The sequence below is a fragment of the Phyllobates terribilis genome, unplaced genomic scaffold (assembly GCF_046119375.1).
Source record: "Phyllobates terribilis strain yellow unplaced genomic scaffold, ASM4611937v1 Scaffold_3__8_contigs__length_932513732, whole genome shotgun sequence".
Lineage (NCBI taxonomy): Eukaryota > Metazoa > Chordata > Amphibia > Anura > Dendrobatidae > Phyllobates > Phyllobates terribilis.
In genome coordinates this window covers 224,909,484-224,933,040 of record NW_027362763.1, presented here as the reverse complement: position 1 = coordinate 224,933,040, position 23,557 = coordinate 224,909,484, and the positions used below count along the sequence as shown (strand labels likewise).

General features: G+C 45.2%; 2 protein-coding genes across 2 annotated transcripts in view; one reads left to right on the top strand and one right to left on the bottom strand.

The window, feature by feature from the left end:
* Positions 1 to 23,557, top strand: part of AGTR1 (angiotensin II receptor type 1) — a 153,971-nt gene that overhangs the window by 40,719 nt on the left and 89,695 nt on the right. The gene's annotated exons all lie outside the window — the stretch shown is intronic.
* LOC141258508 (uncharacterized) overlaps positions 22,801 to 23,557 on the bottom strand; it is a 47,097-nt gene continuing 46,340 nt past the window's right edge. Inside the window, exon 4 of the mRNA XM_073673498.1 lies at positions 22,801 to 22,869. Within this exon, the coding sequence (XP_073529599.1) occupies positions 22,801 to 22,869 (69 nt within the window). The remainder of the gene's footprint in view (positions 22,870 to 23,557) is intronic.

Below are 23,557 nucleotides of genomic sequence, written 5' to 3'. Positions count from 1 at the left end.
ACCTGGTCATTAAGGCCCAGGCCAAAGGGACGTATAGATACATCTCATGTCAGAAAGGGGTTAAACCGTAACCATTGTTTTAATTTTCATTTCATAAATCAATAGTACACATGAAAATAAGCAACTTTGCAATATATCTTATCAGATAAATCTTCTTTCTCTCTCCATTGATCAGTCATTTTCAAAATGCTCAAATCTGAGGTAAAATCTGTATTCAGTGAAGATTACTGAGATAGGTGATGGCAGCTGCTACTGATAAGATTCTATATAGAGGGGAGGAGTAATAGCTAGAGATAGTTACCTCTCATTCCTCCTCTACATAGAATCTTGTAAACAGCAACTGCCATCTTTTATCTCAGTAGTGTAAAAATCTGTCTTAACTGAATACAGATTATACCCATGAATTGAAAATTAATATCAGTCATTGTGGAAAAAGAAGCAGGTTTCTCTGATATGATATATTACAAAGTTGATTATTTTCATGTGTACTATTGATTTATAACATAAAAATTAAAACAACGATTACGTTTTAAAGAGTGAGACATTTTCTGCAGACTTACATCACAAAGACACCTGTAAATGCTGCACATGGTGATTACCATTCAATTACCGAATGAACATTTACAATACATACCTGAATTTGGGGAGTATAATTCAGAAAAATTGCACATTTTTATATTTATGAATGTAAAAGTGAGGTTTTTCTTAGGAGGATAACTCTGTATGCAGAATTATTATGTAACTAAATGAAAGACTTACATTTTCCCATCTCAGTTGTATATTTTCATCTGCTAAAGTGAAAATAATAACCAAACAACTCAAAATGTACCAAAATACATTAAAAAATATATATATTATTGACAGATATAGCCGCCCTTCTTTTCAATAAACTGTCATAAGCCTCAATCCATGGAGCAGCACCAATTACAAGCTCCCAGACACTGTTTAGAGTAGTGTACTGTTTTCCTTTACTGTAAATCTCCCGCTAAAGAAGGACTTACAAGTACTTAATAGAGTTTTTTGATCAGTTGAGGAAGGGGCTCACTCATGACATTATTCTTTCATCTTTAAGGCCTTTACTGGAAGCCAAGCAGTTGAAACTGCAATGCAAGGAGCATTGTCCTGCATAAACATCACGGTTTTCTTGAAAGACTTTTTCTTTACCACTTCTTAAAGAAAATGTCATTGAAAAACTGGCAGCAGATTTGGGAGTTTATTTTGAGTCTATCTTCAACCCCAAAAGGTCTAACTAGCTAATCTTTAATAATACCAGCCCAACTCCACCTTGCTGGGGTCTGATTCGAAATAGAGGTCTGTACCCATTACTGATCCAGCCTCGGGCCATCCATCTGGTCTGTCAACAGTTCATTTCATTTCTTCAGTCCATAAAACTTTTGAAAAATCTGTCTTCAGATATTTCTTTGCCCAGTCTTGATGTTTCATCTTTTGTGTCTTGTTCAGTGATGGTCTGGTTTCAGCCTTTCTTACTTTGACCATGTCTCAACACTGAACACCTTGTTCTTCTGGGCCCTCCAAGGAGGTTGCAGTTCTGGAATATGACAGCACTGGTGAATAATAGGTTTGATTCTTCTCAAATCTTTGATAGTTAATTTGAGGGTTTTTTTCTCAGCACATTTTTTGTGACCCTGATGACTATTTCCAGAAAAACGTTAGATGATTCTGTGATTAAGCCCCAATATCGTAGCAGTTTCAAGTATGCTGCATCCCTCAGTTAAACTTTTAACAATTTTTTTACCCAGGGTCAGTTAAATCTCTTTTTTGGCCTATTTTGTCTAGGGAAAACAGTAATAATTCTGCACATCTTGATAAAGGGTGTTGTATCCATAGGCCTCATCCACTCTCATTACACAAATACACATCACTTGATCTGCTTCATCCAATAAGCATATGGTCAAAATACTCAACTTACTAATAATTTTGCACAGAGTGTAAGTCAGACCAGTTCTTCACCAGCTTTCCAATATGCCACAACACTACTTCACAACTCTCCAACGTGCTAAATCTGTACTTCTTCCAGTTTCACATTTTACAAATCTTCGACATTTTATCGTAATGTGAATTTTTCCCATGTATAATTTTGGCTGACTGAATTTCTTGAAAACATAGCAGAATTATAGGTCCACAAATAAATAAGTCTCTGCTCATAAATCCTTGAGGTGAATTGGCAGGTCAGAAACTTCAAACATATAAATATAGTTCCATGTGTGTTGCAATACTGGAACCAAAGAGCTTTCCTTTCAAATAAAATCATTTCCAATAAGCTAAAGATAACCCCAGTGGTAAAATAAATCTCTCATGTTCCAAAGTATTTGGTTTCATGAGGATATGAGAATCTGATTTACTAGAATGTGCTTTATGGTATGTGACATGACTGCACACTTAATGGTTTATGAATATCCTTTAACACTGATATTATGGAGGAGATTCATCAAGGTTTTTACTCCAGAATGGCATAAAGTCAAAGTTTTCTCTATACAGTTATTTACAAAATTGTCCTCTAGCCATGTCTAAGGACCTGCATATACCTCTATGGTCAATTTTAATGGGGATTGCTTTATAGACAGCAGCTGTTCCATGTCAAGTAAAACATGCTTACCTGTCCACTAGGAGGCAGTGTGTATTACCAATTCCAAATATCAATTCAGATTCAAATCGCAAGTATATTCTATATGACAAAATGCTACCCTCTCTCCCAGTTACATTCCTCATTATCATGTTTAATCTCATAGATCATAGTTGGTGCTTAATAGTGTTGAGCCACCCCCGTAGTGTTCGAGTTCGGTTCGGTTCGTCGAACACCCGTGTGTTCGCCGAACTGTTCGTCGAACTGTTCGTCGAACACCTTCGAACACCGTTAAAACCAATGGCAGGCAAACAAAAACACATAGAAACACATAGAAAACACCTTCAAAGGTGTTCAAAAGCTGACAAACTGCTCAGAAGACACAACTAACACATGGAAAAGTGACAAGTACATATAGTCATGCGAAAAGAAAAGAGGTGGAGGAGTAAAAGGAGGGGGAGACACAGATATAGGCATGTCATGCCCTTCTAAAATCCAAAAAGTGAGAAGCCGACACGTTCAGTCCGCTCCTGCCCGTGCCACCTCCGTGTCGCCGGGTTTGTGCCAGAGCCGCGGTGAACCCTGACGGCCAGCCCCCCTCTCCCAATACTGGTGCCTGTCCGCTGGTGGGTCGAGCGAGCCCCCCTGTGGTGGAGGCAGCTCTAAGCTTTTTAATTTAAATTGTCTCTCTAATTTGAATGAATACACTTTAAATCCATTTACAAGGATCTATTGGAGGGCAAGTCTCATGCCAGCAGCCGCGTAATTCCAGCTCCAGTAGCGTCCACTAAAGCTGCTGCAGTTAAAAAGCTTTTATAAGGATCGAGCTCGGCTGTCCACCGCAAGGCATCCTACTGCCAGTCCCAGCCCCTATGCCTTGGGGTGCCTCCTGATGCTCTTCACTGAGTATCCTGTGGTCCCGAAGCATTTCCTTTTAAAAAATTAAGTGTCCAAACTACAGGTGGTGTAGCTTGCTTATTAGCCGGGATAATCCGCTGACTAGCAGACACTGCTACTAGGCACAAAGTATTTCCTGGGCTAGATGCAGTTAAAACTTTGTAATTAGATACTCTCGTTGGATGCTGAGAAAGCATTCCATAGAGTCTCCTGGCACGCCATATTTGATTCTCTTAAAAAGCTTGGGGTAGGGGTCTAGGGGACCCTTTTATAGCCAAAATCACGGCCCTGTATCACAATACGTCACCTAGGCTGAAGATAAATGGAACTGTAGCACCCTGAGGGCTCGGTTGCTACAGAGGTATTGCACCTCACCCAGAGGTGTGATATCTCACTCTCAGGTAAGGATGGAGTGTGGATCAGGACCCGACACCTGCATGCATTACACCACATTGCCGTGGGGCAGGGCGACCAATATGCCTCTGAGATGGGCACGACAGTCCCTGTCCCTGGCTGGAGTGGGGGGAGGGAACACTGAGGAAGGGGAACCCTGTAGTGCAGGAGCAGGGAGGAAGCAGTTCCTGGGTGCATTGAGAAGGGAGTATAAAAGGTGGGCACCATCTTAGTTCAGTGCAGAGAAGTCTGAGCAGAAGTGGCAGGGAGCAGGGGCTCTGCATGAGCTCTGCTCCAGAGGCGGGCCTAGTAACAGAGGCCCAGGCCTGGAAGAGGGAGAAGGAAGGAAGAGGAGCGTAGAAGGCTCCAGGAACGAGGAATGAAGGGATCCCAGGGATGCGGACGGGCGAGTCGCCACCGCACGCCCAAATCCACCTGCGTGGAGGGGTCAGGCCAAAGGGGGAGACCGGTCCCCGAAACTAGTGGAGGCAGGAAACGACCCTCAGCTAGAAACCGGAGGCTGTGACATTTTATGTGGCGCAGCCCCTCGCTACACCCGCTAGGAAGGCACCACATAGGGTCAGGGAAACTGGCGCCAAGTTTACCAAGAGGAGGCCCGAGGCAGCCGGACAGAAGGGTTGGTAAGAAAGGCCAGAAAAAGGACACACAAAGGGGGTCCTGTGAAGTGCTCCAAAGTTATCTGGGAGTTGTCTGAGCCCCTCACCTGGTGAGCACAGTACGACGTGGGCAGCCGTTACTAGTGTTGAGCCACCCCCGTAGTGTTCGAGTTCGGTTCGGTTCGTCGAACACCCGTGTGTTCGCCGAACTGTTCGTCGAACTGTTCGTCGAACACCTTCGAACACCGTTAAAACCAATGGCAGGCAAACAAAAACACATAGAAACACATAGAAAACACCTTCAAAGGTGTCCAAAAGCTGACAAACTGCTCAGAAGACATAACTAACACATGGAAAAGTGACAAGTACATATAGTCATGCGAAAATAAAAGAGGTGGAGGAGTAAAAGGAGGGGGAGACACAGATATAGGCATGTCATGCCCTTCTAAAATCCAAAAAGTGAGAAGCCGACACGGCCAGTCCGCTCCTGCCCGTGCCACCTCCGTGTCGCCGGGTTTGTGCCAGAGCCGCGGTGAACCCTGACGGCCAGCCCCCCTCTCCCAATACTGGTGCCTGTCCGCTGGTGGGTCGAGCGAGCCCCCCTGTGGTGGAGGCTGCTCTAAGCTTTTTAATTTAAATTGTCTCTCTAATTTGAATGAATACACTTTAAATCCATTTACAAGGATCTATTGGAGGGCAAGTCTCATGCCAGCAGCCGCGGTAATTCCAGCTCCAGTAGCGTCCACTAAAGCTGCTGCAGTTAAAAAGCTTTTATAAGGATCGAGCTCGGCTGTCCACCGCAAGGCATCCTACTGCCAGTCCCAGCCCCTATGCCTTGGGGTGCCTCCTGATGCTCTTCACTAAGTATCCCATGGTCCCGAAGCATTTCCTTTGAAAAAATTAAGTGTCTAAACTACAGGTGGTGCAGCTTGCTTAACAGCCGGGATAATCCGCTGACTAGCAGACACTGCTACTAGGCACAAAGTATTTCCTGGGCTAGATGCAGTTAAAAATTTGTAATTAGATACTCTCGTTGGATGCTGAGAAAGCATTCCATAGAGTCTCCTGGCACGCCATATATGATTCTCTTAAAAAGCTTGGGGTAGGGGTCTAGGGGACCCTTTTATAGCCAAAATCACGGCCCTGTATCGCAATACGTCACCTAGGCTGAAGATAAATGGAACTGTAGCACCCTGAGGGCTCGGTTGCTACAGACGTATTGCACCTCACCCAGAGGTGTGATATCTCACTCTCAGGTAAGGATGGAGTGTGGATCAGGACCCGACACCTGCATGCATTACACCACATTGCCGTGGGGCAGGGCGACCAATATGCCCCTGAGATGGGCACGACAGTCCCTGTCCCTGGCTGGAGTGGGGGGAGGGAACACTGAGGAAGGGGAACCCTGTAGTGCAGGAGCAGGGAGGAAGCAGTTCCTGGGTGCATTGAGAAGGGAGTATAAAAGGTGGGCACCATCTTAGTTCAGTGCAGAGAAGTCTGAGCAGAAGTGGCAGGGAGCAGGGGCTCTGCATGAGCTCTGCTCCGGAGGCGGGCCTAGTAACAGAGGCCCAGGCCTGGAAGAGGGAGAAGGAAGGAAGAGGAGCGTAGAAGGCTCCAGGAACGAGGAATGAAGGGATCCCAGGGGTGCAGACGGGCGAGTCGCCACCGCACGCCCGAATCCACCTGCGTGGAGGGGTCAGGCCAAAGGGGGAGACCGGTCCCCGAACTAGTGGAGGCAGGAAACGACCCTCAGCTAGAAACCGGAGGCTCTGACATTTTATGTGGCGCAGCCCCTCGCTACACCCGCTAGGAAGGCACCACATAGGGTCAGGGAAACTGGCGCCAAGTTTACCAAGAGGAGGCCCGAGGCAGCCGGACAGAAGTGTTGGTAAGAAAGGCCAGACAAAGGACACACAAAGGGGGTCCTGTGAAGTGCTCCAAAGTTATCTGGGAGTTGTCTGAGCCCCTCACCTGGTGAGCACAGTATGACGTGGGCAGCCGTTACCTGCAGACGTGGTCTGGATAATAAGAACTGTGAGTAAAGGCCCTGGACTGCATCACTGACTCCGTGTCGTTACTGCTGCTGCCCTGCACCATCACCCCCATCCTCCGCATACACTGCCCTGAGGCTATACTCCTCCCGTGGGGAGTTATGCTACGCTCTGCTGCACCCACAACACCAGCCTCAGCGGTCTGCCCTGGAGCGGCGGTTCACTCTGACCGCAATCCACGGGTGGCGTAGTCGGACATTTAAACATCAAAACCACATAAATAGTTCCGCCACTGGTTTGACCGCCCTGAGCCACGGAACCGGGTTGCCGCCACGGAGACTACAACCACCAGCATCCACCAAAAAGGGTCCGGCTCCGGGTGTCCCAAGGCCCAGGAGGCGCGTCAGAACATTTTCATCACCTTTCACAATCACCAATGGGACAAGGCAGGGATGTTCTCTGTCCCCTCTCTTATACATCCTAGTGACGGAGCACCTGCTCTCATCAATTCGCCATAACCCCAATATTAGGTGGATTGAGGTGGGAGGCACCGAGTACAAGTGCTCTCTATTTGCTGATGATGTCCTAGTATATATCACTCAATCACATATATCCATCCCTGCTGTTATGGCTGAAAAAGATCACTTTGTTACATGGTCAAATTTTAAAATCAATGCAGCGAAGTCTGAGGCCTTCGATGTCTCCCTCCCCAAATTCATATAGGATTCCATCCAGTCCAACTTTCCCTTTGCCTGTCCCTCACAGGGTATCAAATACTTAGGAATTCCTATTCATAGAGACCTCTCCCATCTATGTTATCTTAATTTTGGGCCCTTTATTGAACAACTCCATACAGACCACGGTTGGCAAGTTAGAACTGTAAGATTCACTACGTGAACCGCTGGTGTTTTGTGGAAAAGCACATGTACACTGCGTTCCAAATTATTATGCAAAAAGTGTTTAGGAGTGATAAGGGAAGAATTTGTTTGTTTGTCAGTTAAACTCATTGATGGTGATGTGTGTCAGGGCTCTTTATATCACTGTAAGCAATTGCACCTGTGCTAATTAGTTTGGCAGGTGTGTCCAATGAAAGGCAAGACTACTTAAGAAGGCTGTCTCACATTATTAAGCAGCCTACATTTTCTGCCAAAATGGGAAAGAAAAAGGATGTGTCGGCTGCTGAGAAGCAACAAATTGTGGAGTGTTTAGGTCAAGGCATGACTACAATCAACATTGTGCGATGATCAGGATGAAGTGTCTTGGCAATCAAGAAGTATGTAGCTGATTCACAGTACACACGTGTGCGTGCTGATAAGGGCAAATTGAGGACTCTTTCCTACAGGCAATTACGTCAGGTTAAAAGAGCAGCGGCAAAAAAGCCTTGTCATAGCAGCAGACAAGTTTTTGAAGCTGCTGGTGCCTCCAACGTCCCCCGAACAACAAGATGCAGGGTCCTTCAGAGGATTGCAGCTGTGCATACGCCATCCTGTTGACCTCCTCTATCCACTTCACACAAGCAGAAACGGCTCCAGTGGGCCAAACATTACATGAAGACTGATTTCAAAACTGTTTTGTTCACGGATGAGTGCCGTGCAGCGCTCGATGGTCCAGATGGATGGAGTGGAGGATGGCTGGTTGATGGACACCCCACGCAAACACGGCTACAGCGCCAACAAGGAAGAGGTGGAGTAATGTTTTGGGCTGGAATCATGGGGAGAGAGATTGTCGGCCCCTTTAGGATCCCTGAAGGCGCTAAAGATGAACTCCATAATGTATGTGGATTTTCTCAAACAGCACTTCCTGCCATGGTTCATTTTTTTTGCATGATAATGCACCATCTCATGCTGCACATAAAACATCTGCATCTCTGGCTGATATGGGCATAAAAGGGGACAAACTTATGGTGTGACCCCCATGCTCCCCTGATCTCTACCCCATTCAGAACCTCTGGAGCATCATCAAAAGGAGTGTCTATGATGGCGGGAGGCAGTTCACATCTAAGCAACAGCTCTGGGAGGGTATTCTGTCCTCATGCAAAACAATTGAAGCAGAAACCATCCAAAACCTGACAAATTCAATGGACGAGAGAGTTCAGAAGCTCCTTTCGAACAAGGGGTCCTATGTGAAAATGTAACATCACCTAGAATAAAGTTTTGAGTTGAAAACGGTTTGATTTCAGTTTCTAATAACCTGCTAATGCTTATAATTTCAAAAATGACCATTTTTTTGTTCTTTATTAAAATGAAAAGGTTGATCGAAAAGTTTGGGGGATCTAAGAGTGTGGCAACCCAGTAGTCATGATTACTTTGAATTCTGACAATATGAGGGTCATGTTGCAGGTAGTGTAGCAAGAAGGCACTTATGTGTCTTGCGCATCTCGGAGCCCCAAAATTATTTTCCGGGCTAGATGCAGCTAAAAATTATTATTAATTTTAAATCTGGTGAAGCTTAATATAGATGGCCTAATAGGATCAGTGCTGCACACTGCTACAAAGCCCAAATTATTTTCCAGTCAAGATACAGATAAACATGATTAGTAATTTTAAATCTGGTGGAGCTTATTATAGATGGCCTAATAGAATCAGTGCTGCACACTGCTACAAAGCCCAAATTATTTTCCAGCCAAGATACAGATAAACATGATTAGTAATTTGAAAGCTTAAAACGGTTGGTAGGGTGATTTTAACCAATCATCAAGCTTTTACTCTCCCCAAGATGACACAGGGGTAGAAAAGTCGTTTCGGATCCATGATTTGTTCATCTTTATGAACGTGAGTCTGTCTACATTATCAGTGGAGAGCCGCGTGCGCTTATCTGTCAGCACACCACCAGCAGCGCTGAACACACGTTCAGACAGAACGCTGGCTGCGGGGCATGACAAGATCTCCAAGGCGTAAGTGGCTAGCTCCGGCCATTTATCCAGATTGGAAGCCCAAAAAGAGCAAGGGTCCAGTGACACAGTCATGGCTTCAATGTTTACTTGGAGATACTCCTGTACCATCGTCTCTAGGCGTTGACTATGTGTCAGACTTCTTGTCTCCTGTGGCCTTGCAAAGGATGGGCTAAAAAAGTGGTGAAATGATTCCGCAAAATTGATGTTACCAGCAGATACTGTGGTTCTGTTACAGTTTTAAGTGCTGAACACTTGACGGTCCCACGGTTGGCAAGTTGGAACTGTGAGATTCACTACGTGCACCACTGGTGTTTTGTGGAAAAGCACATGTAAGATTCTGCAACAGTCTCTGCTGATACTCCTGCATGCGTGCATCCCTTTCTATGGCAGGAATAATTTCGGCAAATTTACTTTTGTACCGGGGATCTAACAGTGTGGCAACCCAGTAGTCAGGATTATTTCTAATTCTCACAATTCGAGGGTCATGTTGCAGGTAGTGCAGCAATAAGGCACTCATGTGTGTTGCGCATCCAGGAGCACCAAGTTCCTGTTGTGTTGGTGGCGAGGTAACAATCATGCTTCCTTCCTCTGTCCTCTCCCCCCAACCTCGCACAACAGAAATGTGATCAAGGTCTCCCTCATCTGATGAGTCTTCCATCAGTTCGTCCTCCACTTCTTCCTGGGCTCCTGCACCTTCCTCACTAGTTTGGCTGCTACCATGCGCCCTGGTAAAACCATCTCCCCCACCCTCACATGCCTGCCGCCTTGGTGCTGCCGACCGTCTGGACCTTGCAGATGTTAGCCCTTCCGCATACAACTCCTCCTCCTCTACTTCCTCCACCTCCTCTTGTGCCACCACCTGACTCCGAATTCTGTTTAACATGTGCTCCAGCATGTAAATCACTGGAATAGTCATGCTGATAATGGCATCGTCAGCACTAAACATCTTCGTCGCCATTTCAAAACTGTGCAGAAGGGTGCATAGGTCCCTGATCTGAGACCACTCCTCCAGCGTGATTTGCCCCACCTCTGGATCTCGTTGGCCCAGGCTATACGTCAGAACGTATTGCACCAGGGCTTGTCGGTGCTGCCACAGTCGCTGCAACATGTGCAGAGTTGAATTCCACCGGGTAGGCACATCGCATTTTAGCCGGTGAAGTGGCAGGCCCAACGACTTCTGTAGAGATGTAAGTCGCTGAGCTGCGGGATGCGAACGGCGGAAGTGAGCACACAGCGACCGTGCCCTCTGCAGAAGGCCATCTAGTCTGGGATAGTGGGCTAAAAATTGCTGGACAACCAGGTTCAACACGTGAGCCATACAAGGCACGTGTGTGACATTGCCCCGGCGAAGGGCCGCACCCAGGTTTGCAGCATTGTCGCACACGGCCTTCCCTGGTTTCAGGTCCAGTGGAGACAACCATTCATGAAATTGGTTCTCCAGAGCTGACCACAACTCCTCAGCTGTGTGACTCACATTTCCCAGACATTTCAAAGTAAAAACCGCCTGATGACGTTGAGCCCTACTGCCAGCATAGTAAGGAGGTGTGCAGGATCCCTTCTGCGCAGTTAGAAAGCTTGTGGCATGACCAGACAGGCTTTGGGTGCAGGTGGAAGACCGAGAGGAGATTGAGGAGGCAGAAGCAGTGGAGGAACTTTGACATAAAGAGGATTGACGCACAACTCGTGGGGATGGCAAGACTTGGACAGCAGCCCCTTGTCCTGCTGTCACCATAGTTACCCAGTGCCCAGTCAGCGACATGTAACGCCCCTGTCCATGCCTACTCGTCCAAGTGTCTGTGGTGAAATGCACCCTGTCACACACAGAGTTTCTCAAAGAAGCGGTGATGTTGTGTGCGACATGCTGGTGGAGCGCAGGCACACCTTTCTTTGAGAAGTAGTGCCGACTGGGCATCTGGTACTGGGGCACTGCGACGGACATAAGGTCTCGAAAATCCTCTGTGTCCACCAGGCGGAAAGGCAGCATTTCTGTAGCCAAGAGCTTGCAGATGGTGAAATTCAACCTCTTAGCTTTCTCATGGCTAGGAGGAAATGGTCTTTTACTTGTCCACATCTGAGGGACCGAGGGCTGGCTATTGTGCTTAGACGGGGTTGATAAGGGTGTCCCCGGCAAACTGCCGGTCTGTGAGGAAGATGCAGGCGGACATGTTAGGTTGCCTTGATCCAAAGGTGGTGCTATCGATGTCGGACAGCGCTCAACACCAGCTGGTGTTACCACCTCCAAAGAAAATGATGACCTGCCAATCACGCTGGCTGTGGCGGGTAAAGAGGTGGCAGGTCTGCGCCCCAAAACAGGTGTGACTGCTGTCCCCCCAGTCACAGAGGATGAAGAGGCCACGGATGCACAAGATATGGTGCTGGGGTGTGCACGAGTCTTCTTTGTGCAAAGTGGCTTCGGAGAGAAGTGGCAGTTATTTCAGAGGCCATGGACTAACATTCGTCTTCTTCTTCTCTTTCCACAGGTACATGCTCTGCATAATTCCCCTGCTCCTATGTATGCTGTCATCTAATGCTCTGCTGACCCATCTCTCTGGTACATGCTCTGCATAATTCCCCTGCTCCTATGTATGCTGTCATCTAATGCTCTGCTGACCCATCTCTCTGGTACATGCTCTGCATAATTCCCCTGCTTCTATGTATGCTGTCATCTAATGCTCTGCTGACCCATCTCTCTGGTACATGCTCTGCATAATTCCCCTGCTCCTATGTATGCTGTCATCTAATGCTCTGCTGACCCATCTCTCTGGTACATGCTCTGCATAATTCCCCTGCTTCATCTGTCCCACTCCAATCAATATTCACATATGTTTGTCCCTTCCCCACTATATACCTTATCTGATTTTTAGAGGTGCTAAACTGCAGAGACTAGAGTCCTGGCTCTGTCTTTGATCACCCAGCCATCTCCTGTTGAAATGACCAGCTGTTAATTTATCCACAAGCTGTTCCCACAATGCCCTTCACCTGATATAGTTTAATGTGGCCTATATATTTAGACTCTCTGTAAGGGGTGCACGCGTGCTGGGGTGTGCACGCGTCTTCTTGTGCAAAGTGGCTTCGGAGAGAAGTGGCAGTTATTTCAGAGGCAGTTAGTCGGGGCAGGAGTCAGGTAACAAACACTTTGACCACTTACTCTCCTTTAACTATGTTTCTGTTAGCTCTCACTTTTTCCTCTATAGTCCTCCACTTTCTAATAACCCCTCAAATCCCTACACCAAGTAAGAAACTCTTCATCTCTCCCTCTATCCTCCCCATTCATCTCACCTCCTCCTCCAAATTATTCCTCAACATTCAATCCTGGATCTCCAAACACAGACAGCCACCTCATGCTCTCTCTTGCTCCCACCTGCTAACACTTTCTCTGCTCCTCCTCACTGCTGGAGATATCTCTCCAAATCCTGGTCCTCCTCGCCATATTCCCACAGTCACTTCTACCTCCTATCCACGACCTTCCTCAAACTGTCGCAACCCTTCTAACCTCATACCCATCCAACTAATACCCACCTCCTCAGCTATACTAACAGGAGCTCTATGGAACGCTCGCTCTGTCTGCAACAAACTTTCCTTCATCCACGATCTTTTCATTACAAACAAACTCTCCTTCCTCGCCATCACCGAAACCTGGCTCACCCCCTCTGACACAGCCTCCCCAGCTGCCCTTTCATATGGCGGATTCCACCTTTCCCACACCCCCCGCCTCAATGGCAAACATGGTGGAGGCGTAGGTTTCCTCCTATCAGAACTCTGCGCTTTCACCAAAATCCCACTGCCACCCTCCGTTACACTCCCCTCTTTTGAGGTGCACTGTGTGCGCATCTATTCCCCCTCCAACCTCCAACTGGCCGTCGTTTACCGACCCCCAGGGCAAGCCACCACCTTCTTAGACCATTTCACTACCTGGCTGCTTCACTTTCTTTCCACTGACATCCCCACTATCATAATGGGTGACTTCAACATCCCCATTGACACTCCCCACTCGTCTGTCTCTAAGCTCCTATCCCTCACTTCCTCCTTTGGACTCACTCAATGGTCTTCCACACCCACCCACAAAGATGGCCACACACTGGACCTCATCTTCACCCGCCTCTGTTCCCTATCTAACCTCTCTAACTCACCACTCCTTCTCTCTGACCATAACCTCCTCACATTCTCTACCCTCTCCTCTCCGGGTGCACAATCCCCACTCCACAAACTCACACACCCTCGCAGAAATCTCAAACACCTTGACCTACACTCTCTCTCTGAATCCCTCCTTCCTCTCACAGACATAAATTCCTTACACGATGCAGACGTTGCTGCTGCTTCATATAACACCACAATAGCTTCAGCTCTAGACTCGATCACCCCTCTCACACACACCACACCTCGCACATTCAACAGGCAACCCTGGCACACTAAACTTACCAAAGAACTGCGCCGGGCCTCCAGGGTTGCGGAGCGGAGATGGAAAAGGTCTCACTCCATCGAGCACTTCATCGCATTCAAGCAATCCCTCACTAATTTCAAGTCCGCACTCACTACAGCAAAACAAACCTACTTCTCATCTCTCATATCCTCCCTATCTCACAACCCTAAACAGCTATTTAACACTTTCAACTCTCTCCTTCGTCCCCCAGCACCTCCTCCCTCTTCTCTCATCTCAGCCGACGACTTTGCCTCATTCTTCAAACAGAAGATTGACACCATCAGACAAAACTTTGGCCTAAAGTCCACACAACCCCTCCTCATATCTACTCAACCCTCCTCCTCCAAACCCCACTTCTCCACCATTACAGAAGGTCAAGTCTCCTCTTTACTCTCCAAATCACACCTCACCACCTGCGAACTTGACCCAATCCCATCCCACCTCATCACTAACCTCACCACAGTCTTCACCCCAACCCTAACCCACCTCTTCAATCTATCACTAACAACCGGAGTCTTCCCCTCATGTTTCAAACATGCCACAATCACACCCATCCTCAAAAAGCCCTCCCTTGACCCTTCCTCTCTGACCAGCTACCGCCCCATATCACTCCTCCCCTTTGCCTCAAAACTTCTAGAACAACATGTCCACCTTGAACTGTGCTCCCACCTCTCCTCCTGCTCCCTCTTCGACCCTCTACAATCTGGCTTCCGACCGCATCACTCGACTGAAACTGCCCTGACCAAAGTCACCAACAACCTACTAAATGCCAAATCCAAGCAACACTACTCCATCCTCCTCCTTCTGGACCTGTCATCTGCCTTTGACACAGTGGACCATTCCCTCTTACTCCAGATTCTCTCATCTCTTGGCATCACGGACTTGGCTCTATCTTGGATCTCCTCATACTTAACAGACAGGACATTCAGCGTCTCCCACTCACGCACCACCTCCTCATCTCGCCCCCTATCTGTCGGTGTCCCCCAAGGTTCAGTTCTAGGACCTCTGCTCTTCTCCATCTACACCTTCGGCCTGGGACAGCTCATAGAGTCTAACGGCTTTCAGTATCACCTCTATGCTGGCGACACACAGATCTACCTCTCTGGACCCGATATCTCCTCCCTACTAACCAGAATCCCACAATGTCTGTCCGCCATCTCATCCTTCTTCTCCGACAGATTTCTAAAACTCAACATGGATAAAACAGAGTTCATCATCTTTCCACCCTCTCATTCACATCCCCCATCCGACCTATCCATCAACGTCAATGGCTGTTCACTCTCCCCAGTCCCACAAGCTCGCTGCCTTGGGGTAACCCTGGACTCTGATCTCTCCTTCAAGCCACATATCCAAGCCCTTTCCACCTCCTGCCGACTCCAACTCAAAAACATCTCCCGGATCCTTGCATTCCTCAGCAAAGACTCTGCAAAAACACTAGTGCATGCCCTCATCATATCCCGCCTCGACTACTGCAACCTCCTGCTCCGTGGCCTCCCTTCCAACACTCTTGCACCTCTCCAATCTATCCTAAACTCTGCTGCTCGACTAATCCACCTGTCCCCCCGCTATTCCCCAGCCTCTCCTCTCTGTCAATCCCTTCACTGGCTCCCCATTGCCCAGAGAATTCAGTTCAAAACTCTAACCATGGCATGCAAAGCCATCCACAACCTGTCTCCCCCATACATCTGTGACCTAGTCTCCCGGTACTTACCTGCACGCAACCTCCGATCCTCACAAGATCTCCTTCTCTACTCCCCTCTTATCTCCTCCTCCCACAATCGTATACAAGATTTCTCCCGTGCTTACCCCCTACTATGGAACTCTCTACCCCAACATATCAGACTCTCGCCGACCGTGGAAATCTTCAAAAGGAACCTGAAGACCCACCTCTTCCGACAAGCCTACAACCTGCAGTAAACACCACTGCATGACCAGCTCTACCCTCACCTACTGTATCCTCACCCATCCCTTGTAGACTGTGAGCGCTCGCGGGCAGGGTCCTTGCTCCTCCTGTACCAGTCGCTGACTCGTTTTGTTAAGATTATGTAAATGCTTTTGTTATGTATATCCCTATCACATGTAAAGCGCCATGGAATAAATGGCGCTATAATAATAAATAATAATAATAATAATAATAATATGGCAGACGGTGGTTGGCCCGGCTGGCTAGGCCGCATTGTAGCACCCTGAGCTTCCCACTGCAACTTATGCTTCATGTCCATGTGCCGGTTCATGCATGAAGTACTCAAACTATGTATTTTTTGGCCTCTACTTAGCTTTTGCTGACAAATGTTACAGATAACACGAGTTGGGTCATCTTTATCGATCTGAAAAAATGCCCAGGCTATGCAAGGCTTAGCACCCATGCGACCTGAAGAGCCACCACGACTTGTGGTGAGAGGCAGAGTTGTGTTTGAGGATGCAGTTGTTGACGTGCTTCCAGTACTACGTCTCTGTCCAGGAAGGCGCAACCTGACCTCGTCGTCACTAGCATCTTCCTCCACCTCCTCTGCTGACCTCATCTCTTGGCTGACTGTGGGTTGACAGTAAGTGGGATCTCCGACCTCATCATCATCACCCTGTGCGTTATCACACCCGTCGTCCTCAGAGCCAACCTGTTCCTGCCCTGACAAAAAACTAAAGTTGTCGCTCCAATCAGGTATTTGAGTCTCATCATCGTCTTCCTCATTGTCTCCACCAACAGGAGTTACAGTTTGGGAACGAGGGTCTACATTATGGTCAGAACCTTCTGCGTCTGGTCCTGGATCCGACTCATAAAGATTCTGGGCATCAGTGCAGATCATTTCCTCGTCTGGATTCACAGAAGCGCTGGAGTCGACCTCTGATTCCCAGGCTATAGTATGAGTAAACAGCTCTGCAGACTCAACCATCTGTTCTACCTCATACTCAGACGGGCAGCTGGAGATTTGGGAGCTGTGAGGAAGCAAGTGCGATTGGGGTGACAACTTTGAAGACTGGAGTATTTGTGATGTTGAAGTTGATGTGGAGGAGAGCCCACTTAAAGGAGCACTTGATATCCGTTGAAGCACCTGCTGTTTTTGTGCCTCATCTGGAATTTGTAGCGATTGGCGTGGCCGTAGGAAAGGGATCTTATCACATTGTCCGCTAAAAGAAGTAGACATTTTAGTTTGGCTGGAAGATGGTCTTTCTTCTGCAGATGTTACTGTTGCTTTAACACCTACCCCACGGACACAACCTTTTTTCCCATTCCCAACACACCTATTCCCCTTTCCACCAGCAGCAGGCCTTTTTCCACTCATTTTGGTGGTTAACTAATTCACAACTCTGGAGTTGTTTGCACAAAAAAACAATAGATGGGAACCGAGCAGAGCTGAGTGGCCAAACTGTGGTATTAGGCCAAAACTATTGGCTGGGTTAGATGCAGAAAAAAATTATATTCAATTTGCAACCTGATGGAGGTCAGTATAGATGGACTAATAGAACAAGTCCCACACACAGCTAGAAGCCCAAATATTTTTTCAGAGGTAGATGCAGAAAAAAATTGTATTCAGTTTGCAACCTGATGGAGGTCAGTATAGATGGACTAATAGAACAAGTCCTACACACAGCTAGAAGCCCAAATATTTTTTCAGAGGTAGATGCAGAAAAAAAATATATTCAGTTTGCAACCTGATGGAGGTCAGTATAGATGGACTAATAGAGAAAGTCCCACACACTGCTAGAAGGCCAAATATTTTTTCAGAGCTAGATGCAGACAAAAAATTATTTTTAATTTGCAACCTGATGGAGGTCAGTATAGATGGACTAATAGAGAAAGTCCCACACACTGCTAGAAGGCCAAATATTTTTTCAGAGCTAGATGCAGATATAAATTATTTTTAATTTGCAACCTGATGGAGGTCAGTATAGATGGACTAATAGAGAAAGTCCCACACACTGCTAGAAGGCCAAATATTTTTTCAGAGCTAGATGCAGAAAAAAATTATATTCAGTTTGCAACCTGATGGAGGTCAGTATAGATGGACTAATAGAACAAGTCCCACACACAGATAGAAGGCCAAATATTTTTTCAGAGGTAGATGCAGATAAAAATTATTTTTAATTTGCAGCCTGATGGAGGTCAGTATAGATGGACTAATAGAGAAAGTCCCACACACTGCTAGAAGGCCAAATATTTTTTCAGAGCTAGATGCAGAAAAAAATTATATTCAGTTTGCAACCTGATGGAGGTCAGTATAGATGGACTAATAGAACAAGTCCCACACACAGCTAGAAGGCCAAATATTTTTTCAGAGGTAGATGCAGATAAAAATTATTTTCAATTTGCAACCTGATGGAGGTCAGTATAGATGGACTAATAGAATGATGCTATGCCCAAAAGATTTTACTTCACTAGGTGCAGTAAAAAAATTGGTATTCTATACACAGGTGGTATATCTTGCAACACAGATAGGCTACTCCACTGACTAACACACTCTGCAATAGGCCAAAAAGGATTAGCTTTGCTAGATTCAGCCAAATGCTGTGAAAAAAACTTGCACAGCACTGGCACAGACCTGCCTGGCAAAAACTGATAGGAACTGATGTAACCTAGTCCTGAAAAGGACTGCAATTACAATTAGTCTTTACTCCCACAATCTATCTATTTAAGAGCACAGACCTGCCTGATAAAAGTCGTAGGAAATGCTGTAACCTAGTCCTTAAAAGGACTGCAATCACAACTATTCCCTACTCCCAAGCTATCTGTAGATTTGTGCGAAAATTGGCTTGAAATTAACAAGGTATAGCGCACACAGCAACAGCGGTGCCGTCTAACACGCAGCTGCAGCAGTGAGAAAATGGTGGCGACGGGGAAAATGGCTTGGTCTTATAGGGCAAGGACATGTGACATACACTGCCAATGACACATGCCCTTGCTTGTGTGAAAAAAAGCACTTCGCTCCGTGTGTGCGCTGCTGATAGGCTGACAGATTGCACCTCCCCACTGTAAATGCGGGAAAGAGAAAAAAAAATGGAGATCTTCATTATTCCTGCAGAGATCCATCCCCTGCCCCTCCCCCCACCCCACTGTACACTCAAACTGCGTATTAACATTAATTTTCATCATTACTGAGAAAAAATCCAGTTATGATTTTGGTGCACGAACAGTTATCGAACATAACCTCGAACAGCCGAATTTTTCTCAAATCGTTCGTGTTCGCCGAACGGCTCGAACACCGCCCAAAACAGCTCGAATTTGAGATTGGCGAACAGTTCGAGTAGAACAACGCTCATCTCTAGTGCTTAATATTAACAAAAATTGGCAATGGGTAATTTGCCAACTGTCATAAATAATACATTTTTTCACAACTTTGCCTGTCTTTGTACCAGAAAAGCAAATGTAAGTCAGCTGTGGGTTAGCCTAGATTTGTGACATAATTTTCTAACAATTTCTGTTAAAATTTCTAGTAAAATGGTCAATCTAAGGTCCCACCTCTTTATGTAAACCACACCCATTGAAGACCAAAAAAGACACATACATAAAAGTTTAAACAACAATATTTTATGAAAATGTTACAATTTATCAGAATCCTCTACATTGTACCAATACAGTTGTGCCTTAGACGGTGGAGCTCTAAATAACCATGTAATCATTTCCTTAGCCTTTCCCAATACACATTTGTTATCAATCCCATGAGGGTCATTATTGAATCTTCAGGGGTAAAACCTCTAACCCTATTTTTTCTTTTAACAGATGCCAGAAAGCAGGAACAAGATTGAACATGAGACAATTTTAGGACATTTACAGAAGGACAGAATTTTATTTTACTTAACTTCTCACTATTTTTACATATGTTTTCTATTTTGTTTAATCTCGTGAAACTTTCTCATGCTCTATTTTCAAAGATCCTAAAAAATCACAGTGTTTCATAATAACTAGAGATGAGGAAATATATTCGAGTGGAATTTAATTTTAATATAAAACAATTTCTCTGTGGTGGCACTAGTAGGTTAGGGCAATAGATCTGCTGCGAATTAAGACAATAACCACACAGTGTCGATAGACGTATAAATTAGAAGATAATACATTCGCGCTGATCTAATTGAAAAAATATATATAGAGAGAGTGGGGTATTAGAAAATGCAATAAAAAATAATAAACTCACATGTAAAGCGCCATGGAATAAATGGCGCTATAATAATATATAATAATAATAATAATAATAAAATTAATGCTAATCTAATTGAAGAGCATATATTTTATCTAAGAAAAAAACTTTTATTATTTTTTTTCCACTCCCTGGAATTGAATTTTACTTCAACTTTATAAAAATCTGCATTTGCCAAAATGGAGATTTTTTATAATTCATTACTACCCGCCATGGATTCAACTAAATGAGGGCCGCTGGCAAATATTTTTCTGAACTATAAAGGTGTATCAAAATGTTAAAGATAAAAAAAATTCCTTATGCTCAACTTACTGCTCACCACTCCAGCCCCTCCACTCCTCACCATCACCAGTCCTGTGGTGGTCAAATCTTCTGATCCCCGCTGCTCACACTGAAATCCTCAGACCTTTAACAGCGACCTGGGACTTCCAGCTCTCATGAGGAGAGAATGGAGAATAACGTCTCCGAATGTAATGCAGGTGTCAGAATGCAACGCGCAGTCACAAAATGAGGGCAGTCAAATAGCTATAAATAACACTATATATATATATATATATATATATATATATATATATATATATATATTAAACAAGCTGACAGGGATTGCAACAGGGGTTAGTAATGAGAACACTATCACAATAGCAATAACAATAGCAATAACACACAATACAATAGCAATAACAATAGCAATAAAATCCTTCTCTAAAATACTGTATCTAGCCCAAATATGGGATTAGCACTGAAGTCCATTGGTTCTGCAAATGGCCCTAGCGGGGGTCTCCGGTTATTCCCGCAAGGCCTTTAAGTCTTTTTCTGACAAAGTCAATTAGATCCGGTTTGGCTTGTTCCACCTCATCTGTCCCCCTCCCAACCTGATACCCTAAACCTGATTGTTCTCGGTACCGTGAGGGAGCGGTTGAAGTGACAGCCCTGTTCAGTGATGACACTCATCGGCTTCTGCTGAAGAGATCTCTCCGGCACGACTCGTTTCTATCCTCTCTTTGTCCTGTCATTCGGGGCGGTTTACCACGTCGTGGGTAGGAGGGTCTTGTACATTTCCTTAATGTCGTATCCAAGTCCCGGTCCCCTTAAGTTGCCGTGACACCCGAGGGACCGCTGCGCTGAATCCCGCGCTCGTTCACCGGCAGCCACCCGTCTTGCCTTACGGGTCTCTCACCTCGGTCTCTCTCGCTGGTTCCTTCAGCGTGTCCAGCCTGCGTCACGTCTCTCTCTGTGTCTGGTGCCGAAATCACCTCAGGCACTGCGCGCTCGACCATTAAATTTTGAAATCCTCTGCTGGAGGTCACCTGACCAGGTCCAGCGTGCAAACTTGAAATGCTCACCAGATGGTGCTCTTTCTCCTTATTACATACATCTCGCATTGATTCTCTGAAAGACTTTTCTCCTTCTATTTCATGTGAATCAAATTTTCAAGGAAAATCCGCAAGAACAGGCAAATTTGAATTTTGCCTGATTCGTTCATCTCTAACCACAATTGTATATTACTATGGGATAACTTATTTTGGGCTGAAATGTATATTTCAGAACTTTTATGCCTGTTCCACAAGAAGAGGCATATGTGCAGCATTACCTGCTCCAGAGTTGATTTGGCCTCAGAGGATGTTTTTAACACATGTCGCGTGCACTATGTATAACAGATGCCAGCAACCTCCTCCTTTGGTGACCTCAACTTCTCATTATCCCTATCAGGTTCTCAGGTTTTGTCCAACACAGAATCATCATCTTCATCGTCATCCCTGATTCAGCAGACATGTGCCTCTGTGTGTTAAATGGCCAAGGCTCGTTTCACCCACCTCCAACACCTGTCTCCCCACCTGATTCCCACCGCAAGGTTTTCTCTGTTTCAGAATGCTACAGCTATGAACAGTGATGAAGCGGTCACTTATACAAGCGAAACATGCGTAGGGGACATGGGGAATCTCTTCACCAGGCTGACAGTTCCACTGGCATCCATCTTTAACCTTTGGGTATGTCCATGAGTCCAACTTTTAAGGATATGTTTTCCATTGAACTTATTGATAGTTACTAGGATGGGTCTCAATATTTGCATTAGGTACTATACCTTTCTCGCTCTGGTTCAGGGTAAGATTTATGGACTCATAAGACATTACTAATATACGCTGTCTATAGGAATGCCCTTGGGGCATACTCTCTATTTATTATGACATATATGTAATTGGTGCCACTGGTTACTTACAGCCCGAGGTCTGTGTTTATCACATTTTCATGTATTTTTGCTATGTGGGTTGTTTATGTAATGGATTTTAACTTTTATATGTAATAAAATTTTGACAATTGCTCTAAGCAATTTAAGGCTCCATTCTTCTCCTTATTATAAACTATTGTATGTATATGGAGTTGCTTTGGGGGACAAAATAGGCATTGTTCCCAGTTTGATACCTCTAATTATGGTGTTATTGATGCCAATGGGTTGTTGTATAACTATGATCAGTGTCCCTACCACCTCAACTCACAGAGCCTCTAAAGAAGATTGGCATTAGAATCATGTTGTTCATCTCCTCCAGCATTAAGTTTTTTAGAGAAGAAAGGCTGACTGTTCATGTCTTCCAAAATATCAACTAGAAGAAGCTTTTTTGGTGTAGTATGTTCCTTTGTTCCCAGGGTAGTCTATGCTAGGGTATATTGGGGCAGAATTTAAACAAGTGTTATTGACAGATTGGAAATTTCACCATTTACAACATTACAGTAACTGTTATGGACGACAGAGGAGGTGGACTGGACACAATGCTGATTCCAGCTGATGGTGCTGCTGTCAGAGGCTACAAAACCCGCTGTGACTGAGATGAGAGATGGGACACATACACCATTATGCCCTCCGAATCCTACTAAATGCTAAGTTGATACACGTAGGTTCACAACCAGTAACAAACATGCAGCAACAGCGGCTGTATTGTCATGTGTCTAGAGTAGACAAAATGAAAATAGACATTTTATATTAAAGTTGAAGAAAAACAAAGGCCATGTGCCTTTACAAAATAGGATGTGACTAGAAAATCTAGACAAAATCATGTCCCAATAGCAAGAACCTGCAACTGGTCACTGTATTCAGTTGGTGTGTGTATCTGTTTAATATTTGACCATTGGAGCAAAGAAGCAGGCACAAAAAACTATTTGAAACAGTGAGCACACTTTGTTTGGTAAACCCTTGTGTTTAAGTTTCAGAATTAGGGAGATTTATCTTTAAAGAAATGGCGCATCCCAAAACATAGGTATCACACTTTCAATTACAAGCCAAAACAAGCCTTGAATTCAGAATTTTGGTTTAGTTGTAAAGTCTACAATGAGAGGTTTAATACTACCTTTGGTTGTTGGCTCTGTGTGAAAATGAAAAAAACAGCCATTAATGTGCTGTTGCTGCTGTATATCACAGATATATTAATTCATAGTGATACACTGAGTTGTGATACTAGTGATCACACAACACTATTCACTATATATCACTTAAATCTATAGACTGAGTATTCTTTATAGAAAAAATATAACTAGACCTTTTTAAATTAAAGAAAAAAAAGCAATTGGAGTACCTGCGATTTAATTATTCACCGCAAAACAAATAAGTAAAACATTTCTAAAGCTAGCAAATTTGAAT